The sequence below is a fragment of the Emydura macquarii genome, unplaced genomic scaffold (genome assembly GCF_026122565.2).
Source record: "Emydura macquarii macquarii isolate MOO-44397 ecotype Brisbane River unplaced genomic scaffold, CSIRO-AGI_Emac_v2 contig_2805, whole genome shotgun sequence".
Taxonomy (NCBI): Eukaryota; Metazoa; Chordata; order Testudines; family Chelidae; genus Emydura; species Emydura macquarii.
Window position 1 is genome coordinate 169,674 of NW_027132942.1, and position 12,688 is coordinate 182,361.

At 46.3% G+C, this 12,688-nt stretch overlaps 1 protein-coding gene across 1 annotated transcript in view; it reads left to right on the forward strand.

Annotated features, from left to right (window-relative positions):
- Window positions 1–9,277: 9,277 nt before the first annotated feature.
- The window catches only part of MKNK1 (MAPK interacting serine/threonine kinase 1), a 45,361-nt gene continuing 41,950 nt past the window's right edge, over window positions 9,278–12,688 (forward strand). Inside the window, exons 1-2 of the mRNA XM_067567887.1 lie at window positions 9,278–9,347; window positions 11,365–11,512. Coding sequence (XP_067423988.1) covers window positions 11,510–11,512 — 3 coding nt within the window. The 5' untranslated portion in view covers window positions 9,278–9,347; window positions 11,365–11,509. The remainder of the gene's footprint in view (window positions 9,348–11,364; window positions 11,513–12,688) is intronic.

The window sequence follows — 12,688 nt, forward strand, 5'->3', positions numbered from 1 at the left end:
AGGGTTTTTCTTATTGTGGTATATAAAATTATGCTTAATTCTTGCTTTTATGATAGATGTGGTAGATGAATAAGGCTTCTGATTTTAGGTTTTCACAAATAAACCCTAATAAAATACCTACAATTAAAAAAAAAAAAAAGGTGTTTATGCAATAAATACTAGTCAAACAGCAGCAATGGTTACTCCGTATTGTGTTGACTTCACCTCTTTTACAGTGCAGTTTGTTTATATAAGTGATGTCACTGCTCCCTGGCTTGTATCTAAGGGTTTGTCTATATGGAGCAATAATGTGGATTACAGGGGTATGATTTCTAAAGTGCACTAATGTGTTACACATTAATTGGCCCATGTAGACCCTGCTGGTGTGCACTAAAAGTTCCCTAGTGTGCTTTAATTAGTGCTGTTTGAAACAGTACTAAAGCGTATATACAAAGAGGGCCCCCAACTTTCCTGATTTCTGGACAACTCCATAGAACTCAAAAATTGCTAAAAATAACCCTCCCCTAAAATGAATTGAATAAACCCTGAAAAACAGAGGCCCTATAGACAGACCAGGCAGCCTCTGTGCTGGATTCAACCCTGTGACTGTAGGGAGGAGCAATTATATGTTCCAGTATCCTTAAGGAGATACCTGCAGCGATACATGCAATGCTGCCATCTTGCATGGGGGTTTTCAACCTTAGGGTGAAAAGTAGTTAAGTTATATCAGAGGCTCCGTAGGTATTTTTAAGATGGTCAGCTAACTGAGCAGACAGGAAACATAGCAACAGCTAGTGTGGTTTGTTCAGCAGGAGAGAATCTTTACAGTAGAGCTGGTTTGGAAAAAATAAATATATTTTATATATAGTTTTGGAAAGAAATGAAACATTTTCATTTCATTCCCTGCATGACCTGGGTCTATGTAAATCATGTAACCTCTGGGCCTCGGTTTTCCCCATCTGCAAAACAGGGATTATGCGGTTTACCCCCCTTTGCAGAGTGCTGTGCAATCTCTGGGTGGAAAGTGGGATAGAAGGACTATTGCAACGTGTTCGTGTGTGTGTGTGTCACAGGCATGTTTCCACAGACTGGTGCATCCTGAAGATTCCTGGCTCACTCGAGCTTAGACTATTTGAGTGTCAGACTCAGGGGCAGGCTTCGATTCTCTCTGCACTGAAACAGCTGACAGCTGTCCGGGGTGAAATTGCAATAATGGAGCCTGCCCACTCTTTTGCTGGATCTGTTTACCGTTTAAGAGTCCGTCTGGAGGGTTTCTTTGAGCACTAAAAATGAGCTTTCTCCATTCTTCCAAAGCAGGGACTGCGTTCCTAGGAGTGGCAGACTTGGCTTTTGAAAACCACAAGTGAAGAACAGTTCTTGCAATACCCGAGAATGCTGCTTTTTCATTTCCGTGCTTTTTCCCCCGGAGGTTCATAAAGCGCTTTGCAAACCTGAATGAATTAAGCTTTGCAACAGCCAATGGGAGATGAAGACCCTACTTTTCTCGCGGTAGCAGTTAGAGGCCCAACCAGGGTGAAGTTGCATTGCACCAGGTGCAGAACAGTCATTAATAAAAGAGACCCGACCTAATGAGCTCAGTATCGTTATCCCAGTTTTACAGATGGGATGCAGAGAGGTTCGAAGACTTATTTAGCTCAAGCAGTAAGTCAGTGGCAGAGCTGGGAATAAAAAAAACCTAGCTGTCCCTGACACATCGTTCCTCTGCTCTGATTACTCGACAATACTTCCTCCCCTGTGAACTGACTGTAACACAGGCTGCTCTGCCTCTAAAACAAACTTCTTATTGCTGCATGGGAGAAGGAAAAGTGTGAAATCTGAAACCCTAGGCAAACTGTTGCGCTTGCTTTCCCAGCTCACGCTGAGAGCGAGCGAGCACAACAAGCAAAACACTTGCCAAGCCGGTTCAAAACCATTACAGGGTTTACTCCCCCGCCCTTAAGGTTCAGGTGTGAAGGATGCCGTGTCATTTTGCACAAGGGGAATAAGAACACGTGATGCCCAGACCCACTCTAAGAACAACAAAGCAGCTTTTGGAGGGGCTGATTCAGTGATGTGGTGACTCATCGCCCGTTCTTGCTATCAAAGTGGGGATTTGGCCTGATGTTTGTTTGAAGAAACTCTGATAGTATTGACTTAATCCGTAACGTCGCTGTGTTCCAGGAAGGACACTATGACTGAGCCGACCTTGGGTTGGGCAGGGCCCTAGATACAGGGTGCGCTCCGTTGTGTAGTCAGAGCCAACTGGAACGGAAGCTGGCTTTCCTGATGGGAGGAGATAAATGTGGGCAGCGGGTACTTGGCTGCACAGATCCTTGCAGCAGGACAGCTGCTATTTCAAGATGATGAGCCTGTGAAAAGAGGGGAAGGCTGGTCTGGTGGCTTCAACAGCAGCTGGAGACTCAGGAAACCTGACTTTTATTTATGGCTCTGTCACGGGCTTCCTGTGTCACCGTGGGCAGGTGACTTAGAGTGGGATTCACCAAAGTACTTAGGCACTGGACCCCCAGATTTAGGCACCAAAGGCTGAAGATGAGGTACCTCCATCCCAGTTTTGGCTCCACTGTGATCCGCAAAACTCCCGTCGAACCCAGGAGGTGCCTAAATGCACTGGGCGCCTCAGTTTTCAGGGTAAAACTTCCTCAGGGCCTAAGCGTCTGCCTCTGGGCACAGGCATTGCTGCCTCCTTCTAGGCCGGACACCTCCCTCCCACGTAAGCCTCTGAGCAGCCCACGGACCAGGTGAAGCTGGGCAGTGGCCCACCTTTCTCACAGGCGGGCTCCGATCCAGCAGGCATGCTCAGAGCCTGCCTCGTGGATCGGGTCCCATTCCGAATCTGAGAGGAGAACGAAGCGGTGGCTGGTGCTGCCAGCCCGTTGGTTAGAGAACTCACCTGGGCTGTAGGAAACCCAGCTTCACTCCCCTTCTCTCTTCCTGGTGGGGAGGAAGGCCTAGCGCAGGGGGTCTCTCCCACCTCTCAGGCAAATACTCTAACCACTGAGCTAGAGGATTAGTCTGATGCGGGGCTCCCTGTCTCTCCTGGGGAAGCTGTTCCACTGTGGATAAATCATGAAAGAGTCATTGGGCCCAAAAGAGAGAGTGAAAAGGATGGTGTAGTCTGGTGGTTAGGGCATCTACCTATGAATGGGAGCACCACTGGGCCCATGGCTCTTTAGTTATTTAGCTACAGTGGGAGAGCTTCACCTGCAAAGACTGAGGGGAGCTCCCTCCCCATAGCTCCATCATGAGAGACTGCACCTGAGCAGTGGGAGACCCTCGTTCAAATCCTTTTTTCCCACTGGGCAGAGTGGGGAATTGAACCTGGGTCGCCCCCAGCCTAGCTGAGTGCTCTAGCCACAGGGCTAAGAGTTATAAGGTGGGTACTACCACCTCCTACTGCTGCTCTTTTGTGTGGAGTGAGGTGGGTGCCTAACTCATTCTTGCAAAAACCAGTGTCAGCATCTAAGCTGCCTGATTCAGGCATTCAGGTCAGAAGGGACCATCATGATCATCTAAGTCTGAGCTCCTGCACATCGCAGGCCACAGAACCTCGCCCACCCACTCCTGGAATAGACCCCTAACCTGTGGCTGAGATACTGACATCCTCAAAACATAATTTAAAGACTTTGAGTTGCAGAGAATCCACCATTGACACTAGTTTAAACCTGCAAGGGACTCAGGCCCCAAGCTGCAGAGGAAGGTGAAAACCTCCCAGGGTCTCTGCCAATCTGAGCCGGGGGAAATTCCTTCCCAACCCAGAGTCTGGTGATCAGTTAGTCCCTGAGCACGTGGGCAAGGCCCACCAACCAGGCACCTGGGAAAGAATTCTCTGTAGTAACTCAGAGCCCTTCTACTAAGAACGGCCATGATGGGTCAGACCAATGGCCCATCATGCCCAGTATCCTATCCCATCTAGTGTCCCATCGCCGGCCATTGGAGACATTTGCTGCTAGCAGTCACAGATCGGCTACATGCCATTGTAGGCAGCCCCTTCATACCATCCCCCTCCGTAAACTTATCAAGCTCAGTCTTGAAGCCAGTTAGGTTTTTGGCCCCCACTGCTCCTGTTGGACTCCAGGCGGCTGGTTCACGTTCGTGCATCCCTAGCAGAGATAGGCACCTTCCTGCATCCTTAAGTGTTGGACTCTGTGAAAGGGGAGCGGCTTAGTACACACCCCTCTCCTCGGCATCTCCCACTGGCTCGTTTAGATGGTTCCCCACCTAGCATGCTGGCTTTTGTGGATCGCATGCTAGGGACCTATTTCTCCCTGTGCATTGTAGAGGAAGCCTAGGCACCTAACTCAGGCTTTGTAGATTGCAGTGTTCTTCCTGTGACTTTTTTTCTAGTGCCTAAAAGGTGGTCGTTGTGATGCTCCTTTGTAGATCCAGGCCTTAACCTCTCTGCTTCAACTTCCTCATATATAAAAGGAGAATACTTCCATATCTCAGGGTGTTGAGAGACTAAACCGTTTTAGGCTTGCAAAGCGCATGGAGCTCTTTGGATGGAAATTGCTGTCTATCTGACATATTATTAATAAGCCAGATCTGGATTAGGCTGGGTGTGCTTCACCCTTCCATGGATGAGCTCTAGTTTCTCTTTGGACTCACATAGGAGTCCCACTGCCCTGCAACGATGGCAGAGAAAAATCTGGGATCTACCCACACTAGCAAAATGGCCCATTGCTGCTGCCGGGTGTTAGCAAAAATTCCCTCTCATCTGGAAACCAACTGAACTACTAGTGAAGACAGGACAAAACCATTTCCAACACATTACAGAAAGGGTGACTGAGGTATGGTGAGTTGGGTCAGTTAACATCCATTCTCACAAGGGCTACCTGCATCTGCCCCCAGACTTCAGCACTAATGAGCTTTTCTCAGATTATCGTTAACTAGCGGTGCACTTGACAGGTACTGCTTGTCCAGGCTACCAGTCACATAAATTCCCTGACAGTGACTAGCTAAGAGAAGGTTGGAAAGGCTGGGATGAAAATCAGGAAAAAGATGGTGACTCTGATTCTTTTCTGACTTACGTCTGTTCTTGCTCTAGGGCAGGGTTTCCCAAACTCTTCCAGGCCGGGCCCTTCCTCCCGTTTAGAAACATGCAGAAGAGGTTGCAGCCTCCAGGTTGGAATATGTGCATTACGGTGATGCTGCTGGTTTCGGTGGAGGGTGTTCTGATCATTGTGAATGAGAAGAGAACCGGATCTGGGGATGTCCTTCACTACAGACAAGAACCAAAAATATAAATACATCTAACTGGTGTAAACAAGGAAATAAGAACAGGTTTAAAAAAACTTATTAAACAAAGCCTTTAGGTCAACACACCCACTTTTTGCAGAAAAGTCCTTGTATTACAAGGATTACCGAAAAATTATCATCTATTCAATGCTGGCCTTTTATTTTCAACCACAGTGAAACCAGTGGCTTTGAAGTGCAAACATTTTCCCCCGCACACACTTTCCCCTTCAGCTGAAACTTTTGCAGCTGACAAGATAATTTCACTTAGGAAGAGATCTGTGCCTATTTTCCACCTGCTACATATATCACAGTACTGTTACATACACTGCTCTTTTGATAGGCGCCTTCGCTGAAGAAGATGACACTTTAATGTGAGAAACGAGCTTCTCTTTGAGAAGGTGGAACGTTCTGATGGTTTTCTTCAAAATTACAAAAACATCTTTTTTCATCTAAATGACAATAATTTTGCCTTCTCTGTGTTACTCCACCGTTTCCTTCCTCCAGTTCTCATCGAGGTTTATATTTAAAGGTTACATTAGAGTGTGCACCAATTATTCTCTCCATTTCAAGCTGATAGATGACTTTTATGGGCCTGATTGTGCCACTCGCTACAAAGTGCTGAATACTTATTATTATTTAATGAGGATTTTATTATTTGTATTGCTGTAGGTCCTAGGAGCCGCAGTCAGGGACCAAGACCCCGTTGTGCTAGGTGCTGTACAAACATAAACAAAAAGACAGTCACTGTTCCAGCTGAACATAAGCTCTTAGTGTGATGCGGTGGCCAAAAGAGCTAATGAATGCATAACCAGAGGAGTCTTGAAAATGGGTGAAGCGGTTATTTTACCTCTATATTTGGCATTGGTGTGACCGCTGCTGTGTCTATTCCTGGTGCCCACAATTCAAGAAGGATGTTGATAAGTTGGAGAGGGGTCACGGAAGAGCCACGAGAATGTTTAAAGGATTAGAAAATCTGCCTTATAGTGGTAGACTCAAAGAGCTCCATCTATTTAGCTTAACGAAGAAAAGAATAAGGGAGGTCTTAATTACAGTCTATAAGTATCTACACAGGGAACAAATATTTTAAAATGGGCTCTTCCATCTAGCAAAGAAATATAACACGATCCAATGGCTGGAAGTTGAAGCTAGACAAATTCAGACGGGAAAGAAGGCATATATTTTTAACAGTGAAAGTAATTAAACATTGGCACAATTTACCAAGGGTCATGCTGGAGGTCCCATCACCTGACAATTTTTCAATCACAATTGGATGTTTTTCTATAAGATCTGCTGCAGGAATTATTTTGAGGAAGTTTTATAGCCTGTGCTATACAGGAGATCAGACTAGATGATCCCAAAGGTCCCTGCTGGCCTTGGAGTCTATGAATCTGTGAAAGACTTTAATTCCTATTGCCTTCAGTAGCTCCTTAGCATCTCACGGGGTCATGCCACTGGGAACATCTATGCTTATATAAAATGGGATTTAGGAGAGAGGAATAAAGTACCCAGCCCACACAACTCAACAGTTGGGAAGGGATATGAAATTCCGTGCTTCGGAGTATACACTGACCGCTAGTTGATGGGGATTAGGAAAAACCTTCCTCTATGGGGTTTCTTTCACTTTCCTCTGAAGCATCTGATCCTAGTCATTGGATGCCCACTGGTCTGGTCCAACATGGCAGTTCCTATGTACTTATCTATGCCTATTTGTTGTATCAATTTAATGATCTGATATTTTCTTTCTCAGGGGACCACATAGCCACCCTTGCAGGGGATGGATCTAATAGGGTTTGTTTTTTTTTCATGTATCCTCCCCCTACTCCTCATTAGAGGAAGGGTCTTCAACAACACCTGGTGGAACAAATTCACCACTGGCCATTAACTTCAGTGAAGTTCTACTGGCTTATAGAAGGACATAAAACCACCATTCTGGATCAGATCCATTGTCCATCTTGTCTAGTATCCTATGTCCACCAGGCAAATATGTATTGTCCTATATATATGGTTTGGGACTATGCCTCAGTGACCTAGGATAGGTGGACTGGTGGACTGGTGCACAGTGGACTGGGCTGCACAGATCAATGAAGCTGTGGAGTCCCGCTCAATCGATCCTAGAAGTGCATTACATTACATAGCTTGCATATCTCCTGTCAACCACCAGCAGCAGTGTAGCCCAGGCTCTAGGGTCCAGTCATAGAGGTCCCCTACTTTCTCTTCTCTTGGTTATTGGACAGACAGTGCAGAATCCCCTCCCCTGTTGTATGACTTTTCGGCGTGGCTGGGTAAGAATGAAGAGGCTTTTGTGGGGAAGTTTCTGGGTTCCTGATGCTGTGACTCTGACGTGTTGCTTTTCATTTTACCTCTTAACGGTTGCGTGCTTATTTCTTAAAGACCAATTTCAGTGCAGCCCCAGGATTCTTCTCATGACCTGTAAATAATGTAAACTGCCCTCGTTGGGAGATGAGCTGCCCTCTGTTCTGTAGAGGTAGCAGCTGGTCCAGCAGCTTTCCCAGGTAGTTCTTGCTTGACTTCGTCAACATGTGCAGCAGAACTGTGTTAGAGTTGAACAATAATTAAGTAAATAAAAAAGTGAACTGTGCGTAAGCAGGCTGGGGACTCTGCCTTTCTGCATTTGAAAGTGTCACCACTTAAAAATTATCCTCCCACTCCTGTTCTAAGCAATTACCGTAAAAGTCTTTCTGCACCACTGCTCCTGTACCTTGAGCTCCCAAATTCGTTAAAACCCACCGGAATCACCCTCAGTATAGTTCTGTCACTTTCCAACACCCAAAAGGGAGGCTATGAGTGTATGGGGAAAAAAATCCACTTCACTCCAAGTGAGAGAGTAGAAAAATGTTGGCCAAGAATACTGGTCTTATGGAAAATGCCATAGGAAACCTAACGTGGTTGGACACCCTATTCCCATTGATTTTAAAGGGGACTGGAATGTCCAAAATCCCTTATACAGCTTTGCAAATTTCAGCTCAACTGTTTTTGCCAAGCAACTAACATCTCCGTGTTTGACGTCTCATTCTCTTCCTCTCAATGTGTAGCGAGCAACGAAAAGGCGATGGCCGAGAGATTCTTCTCGTAGAGAAAAACGTATTTTTTATTACCTATTTGAAAGTGGCCAGGAGGGATACAGTAAGCAGTAACAGAGCCTTGCTTGTAGTGTCTTGACTTGCTGGAGTAGAGCAGACCCTTGGAAGACAGTGAGTATGGACTGTTCCTGGGAATCAGGGATTGTAGGATTAGACCTGTATGTTGTTCAGGTGGAATACCTGGGCTGCAATGCAGGGAGACTGATAGTGGGGCAGGGAGGGAATCGTGGAGGTATGTGTTAACTGTTTCTCAGCTCACAGAGGAATTTCTAAGGACCTGGGAGAAGACTGGGAAGGAGGAAAAACTAACAGGAGATGTGAGTTAGTATGTTTCTAAGGGCTCATCTACATAGCAAGATACCGTGCAGCAAGCCAGGATGTGAATCTACAGCATACCAGTTTGCTGAGCCATAATATCTTGTGTGGATCCTGCTAGAAGACACTGAAAGTCCCAGAATGCAGCGTGGCTTATTGCATTAGTAACTCCATAACTTCCATTGCATTGCAGCAGTGACCACACAGGATGTGACAGTGCGCTGGGGCTCTGTGGATTCAGACTGTGGCGTACCGCCTAGTAACTTGACATGCAAACAAGCCCAGACACTGCCTTCAATGTCTAAGGGCCGAATCCTGCAATCTTCACTGGGAACACAGGAACTGTCACCGTCCCTCTAGCCCTGAAACTTTGTCACCAGCTGATGAGTACAATTCTGACTGCTTCAGAGAAAGATGCAAGAAACCATGTAGTAGGCAGTTATGAGATAAACTGCTGTAAAGAGGCTTCCTCCTGACCCCCAACAGTTCAGGATCGACTTATACCCTGACACAGGAGAGTTAACTGTCATTCCAAAACTCTTCTTGATTTTGTTAAATATTTGCAATTAAAACGGCAGCTATTCCCTCTTATCAGTGAGGGTGATAACCGCTGGAGCAAACTGCCAAGGGAAGGGGTGGACTCTGCGTCTCTTGATGTCTTCAGATGTCTTTCTGGAAGAGATGCTCTAGCCAAAGGTAAGTTACTGGGCTCCACACATGGGGCAACTTGGTGAGCTGTAATGACCTGTGATGTGCAGGACATCAGACTAGACGATCTTATGATCTCTGCCGACCCTGAACTGTAGTGATGAATTTATGAATCTACATACAAATGTCCCATCCATTGTTTAATCTTATGAAGCTCTCCTAGAAGTACTCTCTATTTCTGCAGATAATGCCATTCAAGCCAAGGCAGTATTCATATGAAGAAGGTTTGCTCATTTGAGTAAAGATAGCAGGATCAGACCCTAAGTATGGCCAGTCTGTCCCAGGATAGCTGGTCTCTGTAGATAGACTGAGCCCAGTGCCCCTGGACTGGAGCATGTGAGCCTCATCCAGCTAATTAACAAGGGCCCGGCTACACCTGGGCCTATAAAGGGCTGCTAGTTGGCAGCTGGGAGGAAGGACTGAGATAAGATGAGCCCTAGAGAACAAAGCCATGGTGGAGTGGAGCTGATGTCTATGGTGGGGCCCTGGAGCGAGGGATAAGGGGCTGAAGGAAGCAACCCCATGGCTACAGCCCCCTAGGCGCTCACGTGCCAGAGACCTGCGGCAGGGGTGGCCCTGAAGCCTGGCAGACAGGTATCGAGTTAAGGCTGCATTCTGTTTGTTATAAAAGAATAAACCGCCTTGACTGAGACTGGGCGTGGCAGCACCTGCGTGGAGCCGGCCCCTGGGGAAACAGTCACTATGCAGTGGGAGTGAAATCCTGGCCCTGTTGAAGTCAATGTAGGTTTTTTTCATTGACCTCAGCGTGAGCCTGGCTTGGGCCCTGGTAATTAAAATAGTCAAAGCAGTACTGCTGAGTTCAGAGAGCTCCCAAGAACAAACCATTTGTTTTCTATGTGTCTAGCTTCTTCTCATGATGCCATAGTGGAATAGGGAAGTAAGTCATTGTGCCTTTATCTTTCTCAATTGGCTGAGTAACCTCCTGTTCCATCTGGTGAAGCCCTTACTCTGGGTGGGAGTGTGAATTTCTCTTCATTGGTGGCTATTTTTAATGTAATCAGTGGTCTGTTTGAGCTCTCAGCCCCTTCTGTTACCCGAGAATAAGTGACTCCTCCCCTTTCTTAGAAATCAGAGGAATGATTAGATTAACAAAGGCCTCTTGCATGCAGTGGTGATGTAGCTTGTCAGTCACAGACTATTAGAGAGACAAGGGAGGGCGGGTGTGAGATGATATTACCGCACTCACCTTGTCTCTCTGAAGGCCTCTTGGACCATCTAATCCAGTGGTTCCCAACCTGTGGCCTGCGGGATCTTTCAAAGTGGCCCACGGATCTCCTCCCACTGGCTGCAGAAGGGAGCCGCTGTCTAAGGACCCAGGCGGAGCGCGTTGCTGCGGGGTACAAGAGCTTTGCAGGCTCCTTGCTGCTGCCAAGGGGATGGAAGATCAGTGCTCCCCTCCCTTGGCTGTAGCAGGGAGCACGGCAAAGCACTTCGCCTGGGTCCCTAGGTGCTGGGATCCCTGCTGGAGCCAGAGGAAGGGGTGCACAGATCTCCCATCCCCCTGGCTGCAGAAGGGAGCCACTGCCTAGGGGCGCAGGGGGCCACAGGACGCGTGCAGTTTCCCTGCTGCAGCCAGGCGGATGGGAGATCGCTGAACTCCTTCCATCTGGCTGCAGTGGGGGTGGGGGGACTGCCGGTGGAGACTGGTGGCCCTTCAGGGCTGTAAAAATATCTGTGGCCCTCAAGTCAAAAAGGTTGGGAACCATTGATCTAGTCCATCTCACTGGCATTGCAGGATTGTTGGCTGCAATACATTTTGTAATGCCCGGTCTAGTTTTAAATATCCCAGGCTCAAAGTCTCCACCGCAGGAGCTGGTGAAAGACTATTTCATAACTTAATAAAATTCACCATCAGGAAACTTCTTTCTCTTGAGATTCTACCGAAAACTTTTGTTTTTCAGTGTTATACCATTACTCCTAGTTACACCCTGTTTCACAACCATATACAATTCTTCTCCCTTCTTGATGTTTTTATACCTTTCAGGCTAGGTCTAGACTGACGGCGGCAAATTCACCACCGTCAGATCGATTTATCCGGATCGATTGAGTGGAAGTGGAGACCCGCTCAATCGACTGAGAAATCGACACTATTAACGCATTTCCCGTCGGTGCAGCCAACTGAAGACACTATGGTAAGTGGAAGTCAGGCCACAAGCGTAGACATAGGCCCAGTCATGAGGAGTGCTAGAGCTGAGCAAATAATGGATTTTTCACTGAGGGCTCCAAACTGAAAATGTATCTGATTCGATTTGAACTGAAACAGATTTTTTTTCCAGTCTTTCTTGCCAAAACCAAAATTTTGTTTCAAGTCAAACATGTTTTGTCTGACCTGAATCAAAACATGTTTTGTTTTGTGGGTTTTTTGTTGTTTTGTTTTTTATTTCGATTGTGTTTGGCGTGTGTTTTCAAACTGAAATGACAAAATATTTTGTTTTGGAAATGTCAAACTGGAACATTTTGACACTTCCAATTTTTTTTTTTTTTTGACAAACTATTCACCGAATTCAACCCAAATTTGCAAATAATTCGGTATCCTAGAAAATGCATTTTTGCAATAGTATATTGGTTGTGGGGAGAAAAAACTCATTCTGCTCTAATCAGTGATAATGAGTCACTTGATTGTCAGATCAAAGTTACTCAATGATCATTAAGGTTAAGCTTTTTAGTAAAAGTCATGGCCAGCTCATGGGCAATAAACCAAAGTTCATGGGCGCCCATGACCTGTCTGTGACATTTACTAAAAATAACTGGGAGGCAGGGCTGAGAGGGAGGGGCGGGACTGACAGCCCAAACCTCACGGTCATGTGAGCATGCACAGCCCCAACTCCAGCTCTGGTTTCAGCTATGACAGCCGAAGCCAAAAAAGTCATGGAGGTCTGGTGAAATCACGGAATCCATGATCTCCATAACTAAATCATATCCTTACTGATCACCAATAAGGAAGTTTGCTTTTAAGGGGAACAGCTCACCTTCTGAGGGCTTTTCTCCTTGAGAAAGGTCCAGAGAGGATGAGATCCTGGATTTTTCTCCTTCCGAGAATGCTTGCTTTAGTTGACAGTGCTGTAAATTAGGAGCACTTCTTTTTTTTTTTTTTTTTTTTACTACTAGACTTTTCTTTGATGAAAAGGTATGCACTGGGCTATACTTGTTATGAATTGTATATGGGCCTGTGATGGCAGCCAGAGTCCTTCCTTGTTTCCCAGTATGCAAAGAGTTAACTGTTATTAGCCCCTTGCAGAGGAGGTTTATACAGTGGAATGGTAATGGGAACTGAAGGTCTAGTAGAGTTCTCAGTGGAAATACAGGAA